The 8,699-nt window shown below is 38.5% G+C and overlaps 1 protein-coding gene across 2 annotated transcripts in view; it reads left to right on the top strand.

The window, feature by feature from the left end:
- Zc3h12c (zinc finger CCCH-type containing 12C) overlaps positions 1–8,699 on the top strand; it is a 69,741-nt gene that overhangs the window by 31,555 nt on the left and 29,487 nt on the right. For both annotated transcript variants that reach the window (XM_023709512.1, XM_023709513.1), the window contains exon 2: positions 3,265–4,016. In XM_023709512.1, coding sequence (XP_023565280.1) covers positions 3,265–4,016 — 752 coding nt within the window. The remainder of the gene's footprint in view (positions 1–3,264; positions 4,017–8,699) is intronic.

The raw sequence follows: 8,699 nt of genomic DNA, 5'->3' as shown, positions 1-8,699 counted from the left end.
GATGGGATTAGGTAACTTTCTCTGAGCTAACCAGTGAAAAGAGGCCTGTTAGTCTGAAAGAGTTCAGCCAGAATATTTTAAAATGAAAATTCTGTTACCTTATAAAATTGAATATTAATTTTTTCTAGTTTTTTTGTGAAGGGTCTCACTATGAATGTTAATTTTATAAAAACAGCCAACTTAACATTTATCATTAGCATTAAATATCAGCTTAATTATTATAAAAGTTTTATTAAATATTCTGTGCAAATTACTTGAATTATTACAAGTTAAAAGTACCTGATGTTAACTAGCTGTATCTGTACACAAGTAGACTTGGTGTTCACTATTATAAAAATAACCAAATGATAATCCAGTTTTCTCACTATTTTCTAGACATATAATAAGGATATAGTAGAGCAAATTTAGGTGATACCTTTGGCATCTTAAAATATTAGCTTGATGTTGGAATAGAAAGATTTAAATACTTTTTTCCTGTATGGCTCATTTTCCATTTTTAAATGGCTCATTTTCATTTAAAAGCCTAGCAGTGCCTGGTCTTCTTTGAAAAATGGAAAGTTAAGAAAGTGTACTTATCCTTGAAACAAAATATTTCCTTCTGCTGTTCCTCCTTGACTGTATAAGTATTCATCTCGTCTGATACATTCTCCTCCCCCTAAAGAAAACACTGTGCTCAGTATTAAAATAATATTTCCTCGTTCAATTCAGGGATCTGGTCAGCAAGTCATTATCTTGGAGAATTATCTCACAACAGCACTTAGGCCAAACCCAAACTTTTCAGGACCCATCAGAAATGTTGCCCATTGAACACACTTCCTGCAGTCAGAGCAGATTGTGGGGCTTCCAGAACAATGATGTCGGAGCTTCCAGATTGGTTTGGCAGCTGCATTGTTCTCAGAGGGTAAACCAGACGCACTTAAGTCCCAGTCTCTTTTATAGGCTTTTGTTCATACCAAATTATTCTTTCACTGTGCTAGCATTCATGATGGCATGTTAAAGGAGTGCAGCTTAGCAACCAGCTTCTGGTTGCCAGGCAGCTCAGCTTCCAATAGATTTTCCTTGTTTAAGATACTTTTGGTGGGAGCTCCAGGAAGGCCACAGTGTAGATTTTTCTTTTAACTGTATCCTTTTATTAGGATGCTGTTTCGAGTTGTTACTTGCATTATGGTGTTAGTATATTACAGTAGTCAATAAATCAGAGGGTCTAAGAGTTTGCTTTCAGAATCTTTTTCCTTAATTCTGAATAATTGGACTCATACATATCCATATTAATAGAAAAAAATGGAAATGGGTGAAGCCTCATAATGGAGCAGACGTACACTTGATATTTCCTTTCATCAGTAACACAGCAGGAACTAGGAACGTTGGTTGTTTCTTTAAGGAAGGCTTTATTAAAGAGGAATGATATTAAAGCTAATTCATCTTCTCAAAATAAAACAAGAAAGTCTTATGCAAGTGTGTAGTTCTTCCACAGTGAGGGAATTTTAAGTGCATCGTAATAGTCTGAGTTATCTATCTAGTATTTGCTGTAGTTAATAAAATACTTGACTTGCTAATAAGCAGACCAGTGTGCTTTCAAATTCGTGACTTCTGGGCCATGGAAATAGTTCAGTGGTCTAAGCGGCTGCCTAGGCAAGCACAAGGACCCAGGTTCGATCCCTGGTACCTCATGCCATGCCAGCCCCGCCTCAGGCACACTGAGCTGGCCACCGAGACCAGGCGTGGTGCTGCACGCCTGTAATCCCAGCACTGGGGAAGCGGAAACAGAATCACTACGAGTCTGAGCTGTGTAGTGAGACCCTGTACCAAATACATAAAATCAAAGTTAAGGGGGAAAAAATGTGATTTTTCAGAAAATCACTTAGTATTATTTTTATTTTCTAGTGTACGTATTACATTAAATGGTTTTAGAATAAAGTGTTTTTAGATATTGATAAGTCTTAAATTCTGCTAGTACTGTCATTCTACTCTTTCACCAGAGCAAAGCACTGGGATTCTCTAAACCACTAATGTTTGCACGATCCTTGGAATTAAGCATGTGAAAAAATAAACAAATTATTTCCAATAGACATTGAGGGGAAAAGAGTAGAATAGTTACAGCATTTTAAACAGTAAAAAAAATGATCCTATAGGGGAAAAATAGGAGAAAAAATGAATTTTAATGACATGCAGGTAACTGGTATCATATAATACAGGTGTGTTCACTGCCATAAAACTCAAGAAACTGAGATAACAGAATTTAGTGTCCTTGATTATTACTGCTAATCTGTGAAATAGTTAATTCTCCTCTTTTTGTATATGCACATAGATTTAGAGAAAAATTTTCCCTTGGGATGAAATGGACTGTACTGTCCTTGCCATTTAGTAAAAATGGCATATTAAAAATTATATTCAGTTATGTTCAGCATTACTAAAATAACTATTAGATGAAAACTATTCATCTCTGGGATACAACTTGTAATTGTTTACTTGTTGGCCATTTTCGAATGTATATTTCTTCAGGATCTAAATTGTTGTTAAGCTTCATTTGAATTAATTTTACTTTTTATGATTTTTCTCTTTAAAATCATTTTTGTAGTCTTTGTATTATTTTGGGTTATTAGAACACATGTGTAGTGTATAGTGTTTGTATTCCTTGTGGGAAGTTGACACACATAACACATCTTAATTCCTTTTCTCATCCCCCTTCTCTTCCCTATAAAATAATGTTTAAAAACTTTTATATATTCTTTTAAAGAAAATATACATACCCTGTCTTCTAAAACATGCATTTAAAAATACTCCATGTGTCTTCCTAGATATATATAAGTAGAAATCTCTTCCATCAAGTTTAAGAAGGAGTGGGACATAGTGGAGCACACATGAATTTCTGAGTATGATAAAAAACTAAATAAAAGTTTCACTACTTCCTAACTTTATTGTCTAAAAAGAGTTAGTTGAGGCCGGGGAGATAGCTCAGCAGCATAACTGCCTGCCTGGCAAGCGCAAGGTCCTGAGTTCAATCCCTGGGACCACAAAAAAAGAAAGAAAGAAAGAAAGAAAGAAAGAAAGAAAGAAAGAAAGAAAGAAAGAAAGAAAGAAAAAGTTATGTGGTCTTTATACTTTGTAACTTCTTCATTTGAAAACAAAATCCCAATGTGGTTTTGGCTGGTGCTAAGTGGGTGTAGACATATGCAGTAGGTATTGGGAATGTTTTTTTGATTTGTCCACTGAGACAAATGAAATGTGAAGATGAAATTTTAAATATTTCACATTTTTCTCCAGGAATACGGGGTCCTTTGCATTCAGGAGTACAGAAACAGCAACACAGCGAAGTCCAGTACGTGTAAGAGCTTCATGGGCTTAAAGGACCCGCTGGGGCAGGACCTCAGCCACCTCTACGCGGACAGCACGGAGCCACACGTAAGTGCAGCCGTGCCTTGGCCAATGGTGGAAAACTCAGCGATGGATACAGCGCACGCCCAGAAGGAGGAAAAGGAGGCGTCAGAAGAGAACCTGAGCTCTGGAGACTCCGACGGGAGCGCACACTCCGATCCTGAGTCAGAACCGTCGAGTGGCATTTCAGTTGAGCCATGCTTGTTGACCAAGACTCACAGACAATTGTGTAGGTCTCCCTGTTTAGAGCCTCACCTGCTCAAACATAATGAAATTTTGCAAGACATTAAACCTGAAGAGCCCCAGATTCCACCCAAGGAAGTCAAGAAAGCCCCTGCTGTGGTGCGAGAATACCAAACAAAGCTGGAGTTTGCCCTGAAGTTAGGTTATTCTGAAGAGCAAGTGCAGCTTGTGTTAACCAAGCTTGGTACCGATGCTTTAATCAATGATATTTTGGGAGAACTCGTCAAACTTGGAAATAAGACTGAAGCGGATCAAACGGTTAATCCGATTCCCAGTATAATGCGGGAAACGAATTCCCTGGAATCTCAGCGATCGGAGTCCCCAATGCAAGAGAGCATAACAGATGATGGTGAAAATCTGAGACCGATCGTTATTGATGGCAGCAATGTGGCGATGAGGTAAGTAAAAAATCTTAACAAAAATTATTTCTCATCAGCCATTGAAGCTATGCCTAGTTCTGTGGCTGTTTACCTCATCAGCACCGTTCCAGTCAGCATTGTTCTGCACCCTAACTGGTGTTAGTGACCATTAGTTTTCCAATCTTCAACCATCCTTAGGATTCATGCCTGACACCCTCTTCTCTCAGATATCTCCTGTTTGCCTCATCTAACTAAATTGCTGTAGCATAAAAAATAGCATGATGAGTGATATTCAGTGATTTGGAATCTAATCAAATAGTTTGGGCTGGTGAGATGGCTCAGTGGTCTAAAGTACCTACTTAGAATAAGCTTAGCAAAGCATCAGGGACCGGGGTTCAATCCCCCAGCACCACATGCCAGCCAGCCCCGCCCCCTGGTGGGCTGAGCTGGCCACACACACACACACACAAATAAATAAATAAATTAAATTAAATTTAAAAAAAAAACAAATAGTTTATTTCATCATGAAATTGAATAACCAAAGAAAAACTCAATTCTTCTAGAATGCGAACTATTTGATTGACTTGGGAACAAATCTAAGCTGTAGTTCTAAGATTTTTTTTTTAATTTGGGTCATGAAATGGAATTAAAACTGATTCTTTGGAAACTGAGGAAACAAAAAATGAAATTTTTAGCAAATTTGATGACTCAAAGTTCAGAGTACATCTGAACAGTTAACTTGGGAATAAAAAGACACATAAAGATGTCAGGTTTTCTGGAGAGCTAGAGTTGTGTTCTGTGTATTGTTTCTCAAAAAGCCTTCCATGGATTTCTAAGCAAGAGAACATTTTGAACCCAGATTTCTTAGCTGTGCTGATCAGTGGCATTCAGTGCAAATGACATCACATTTTACTTCCTAGAACCTATATTAAAAAGTAAAAAGAAATAAGTCAGATTAACATGAATAAAACATTTTATTGATATCTGAAATATTCTAGTAAGTCCTCAATTTTAAAAATCATTAATGAATTATTTAGCATTATTCTTTTAATAGTCTGAGGTCTGGTGTGCGCTTTACATTTACAACATTGCTATTGATTTCCACCTTGGACGATAGAGCTTGACCCCTACACAGACATAACAAGTCCACTAAAGGTGGAGGCCAGGCATTCTTTTTTTTTTTTTTTTTTCCCTGTATTTAGAATGAGGTCTACAGGGTCTCACTATGTAGATCAGACTTGTAGTGATTCTCCTGTGTTCAGCCTCCCAAGTGCTGGGATTACAGGCAGGTGCTACCGCGCTCAGTCTCAAATCTCTGTCTCAGCACATCCCAGGGGCAGGGCCGGTACAGCATGCCTGGGATTGAACCCCGGCCACTGCACTGTGCCTAATCAGGCGCTTTAGTCTGCTGAGCTATCAGGCCGGCCCCAGGCATTCATGTTTTTAAGAATGCCTTCTGACAATGATGTGGATTGAAATTTGAGAATCATTTTTAATGCGTGATAACAAGTTCTCCCCCACAAAATATGAGGTGGATCAATGTGCAGTTGTCCAGATAGCCTTTCTAGATGGAGGCAATATTGTCTTTTTGTTTCTTGAGCAAATTAGACGTACAGGATTCATAGTACTCATAAAGGGTGAGCATCCTCAGGATCACGTATTGCATGTCTGCCATCAAAGTCTGCACTCTTATCGTGTAATAAAAAAGAAGCACTGGATTGCAGAGGTTCTCTCCAGACCTTACAGAACCTTACATGTGCTTGTGCATGTGCATGTGCAGAAGGTAAATTTGGCTTTGCAGCCCAAGGCTGATGAAGCTTTTGAGGAGGGCGTCAAGAGTAGAGTTATGCCTCGTGCTCCTCATTTGGCAGTGATACGTAGGAGGGAGGAGATGATTTGAGTGCAGGCAGCACTTATTCACTGAGTAAGGGGAGTCTTAAATGTTACTGGTATTTGAGGTGTACTGTACAGTGCTGTTGAGAGGTTGTCCAGTAGAATAACCTCTGTGTTGTGTGATTTTTCGCAAGCTTGACCACAGAATGATGTTTTTCCTTACAGTAATCCATATAATACTGAATAATGGCCTGCCTGACTGTGTAAGCCCCAAAGCCATAAAATTGGGACAGCAGAGTAGTGAGGGAAGGTTGGAGAGGTCCTTTAAGAATGCAGTGTGAAAAAAAAAAAAAAAAAAAAAATGCAGTGTGTACTGCCAGGGTTAGGTATGAGACTTAGCAGCAGAGTTCATAGAAATACACCTTCCAGCCTCCTCCTCTTGAAGTGACTGATCCAGCGGGATGAGCTGAAACAATGACATTTTTTTTTTTTTTAATTCCACAGGTATTTCTGATGGATAGCCAGTGTTGAGAACCTTGTAATGCTAAAAGTCCAGATAGTGTCTGTAGATAAGCAGGTAAAAGGAAGTGATGACCTACAGAACTAAGAGTAAATGGCACTAGAAAAACCAAGAGATACAGAAATATTATCAAAATGAAAGAAAAGAGAGCTGTATTTTAAAAGAATGAGGCATCATTTACAAGAAGTGATTTTTTTAAAGAATGCCATAGACATTAAAGATGCTAGATGTTAAGGATTGAAGGAAACGAACTCCACCCTGCTACTCTAAACCACCAAAGGGGATAGGAAGGGTGAAGGAAGGAGAACTGGGAAATGGTTTTGGTTTTGTTTCTGAAACTAAAAGTAAACTGAGAGGAGAGGTAAGGAGGATGAGAGGGCGGTTCTGGGAGAAGGTTTGCCTCTCAGAGCAGTGTGCTGTGGAGGAGCAGACCAGAAAGGCACAGTGCAGAACCTGAAATGGGGGGAAGTCATGCTTTTAGATGAACATAAAACTTGTGAGAAAAATAACATGAGACTTATAAATAGGGAATTTTAAAGGTGGATATCGTTGAGATAAATGATGCCGCATTTGGACCAGCCTCATAAACTTCATGTAATTCAAACCTAGTACCAAAAGAAATGTTTAGATAACTGAAAATTCACATACAGCTCTGAACTTATTTGGCAAGGTGAGAATTATTTGCAGGGGATCTTCAATACGAAACAACAAACCCAGATGGCATATTTAAAGCATTTCAAACAGCCATGCTTACATAATTATGAAAAAATCCCTCTGCCGCCATGTACTCTGGTGTCATTCTGTGCCCCTTGCAATAAGAAATGGCTCTACGCAGGTTCACTTCTTCTCCACGTCTAGTAGTTCAGCCTGACACTTAGACTGAAGTGCTTCGTGCATTCAGCAGGGAACAAGTTGACAAGAAATTTTTATTATACCGGCATTAAGCTGTCAGTCACATTAAAATGCTGTAACACAGCCATAATTTTGAAAGCACTAAACTCATGCAGTTTTATAGTGAACTTCTACATTCTACTACTTATAAGTTCTACCTAAAGTCACAAAACTATTTTTTTTAAAAAAATCTACTTCAGGTCCAAAATCTTGATGTAACAGCAATACGGAGATTCATCATTATACTTTTGCAATTAATTTCCCATCCATGACAAGGTTAGCAAACCTGTTATCTGTAATAAGTGTACACATACAGTATCATAATTATATATGGTAAGTAAATGTTTAGAATAAAGTACCATTTTATTTCCTTAGTCTCCCAGATTCCTTATATAAGATGAATTTGTTTTCATTTAAATGCCGGACATACAACTGGTAAAAATAAACCTTTATGTGTGAAATAAAATCAGGAAAGCCTTAGCTTTTAAAAGTATATTTAATTCTCTGCGTGTTTCTTTCTTTCTTTCTTTCTTTTTTTCTTTCTTTTTTTAATGCATTTCGTACAGGGTCTCGCTGCGCAGCATGCCAGGTCTCTACGTACTATTTTTGTGATTCTTGTCAAGTCGTTTAGATTCTCAGCCTAAAACCAGCTGGGGACATAGCTCTGTGGCCTAAGTGCCTGCCTGGCAAGTGCAAGGACCTGAATTCGATTCCCGGTACACCATGCTGTGCTGGTCCTGGAACCCTGGGCATGCTGTGCCAACCCACGCCTGTAATCCCAGCACTGGGAAGGCTGAGACAGGAGGATCACTATGAGTCTGAGCTGCACAGTGAGACACTGAATCAAAAAAGTTTTTTAAAGAATTTGTACTTTACAGCTCTAATCATTACGGTTAGCGCTAACTTATACCAAGTGCGTGGCATGTGTAGGCATGGTAGTTTAACAGTCCATTCTGTTCTGATGACTAAGTCCCACAAAGGACACCTGGCCCCTTAGAGTAAGGAGACTCCAGAGTCGTCCCAGAGCCTGTCCATCCCAGGGTGTCATTGCACTGCGCCTAGGCTGCCTTGTGTGACATTTTCTTCAAGGTTTATTAACCTTGTTCTGTGTGTGTGCTACCTTTGTAGGCAGCTAGCAAGGTTACAAAGTAAGCAATTTACTAAACATGAAAGAGCAACTTTGGAACTGGATGTAACCCCGTTTGTGAGAGCTTGTTTACTGCTAAGTACAAGATCAACAAAGACATAAGTGTACAAACTCTAGAAGAGTAAACTGAGTTTAAGGAAACCCTAAATTTGCATCAAAATTATGCAATTTAAGAAGCATTAGTTTTAAAAAATAGAACAGAACAGAATTTATATTTAATGGAGTTAGACCAATGTGTTCTGACAAAAGACTACAACTACTTTGAATTCTAAAGATCCCTAGTAGGGCCAGGGAGATTGCTCAGTTGCATAAGTTTCTGCCTGGCAAGTGA

The sequence above is a fragment of the Octodon degus genome, unplaced genomic scaffold, assembly GCF_000260255.1.
Source record: "Octodon degus isolate 3935 unplaced genomic scaffold, OctDeg1.0 scaffold00012, whole genome shotgun sequence".
NCBI classification, from domain to species: domain Eukaryota; kingdom Metazoa; phylum Chordata; class Mammalia; order Rodentia; family Octodontidae; genus Octodon; species Octodon degus.
The sequence above is the reverse complement of the archived record's forward strand: the minus strand, read 5'-3'. Positions and strand labels throughout refer to the sequence as shown.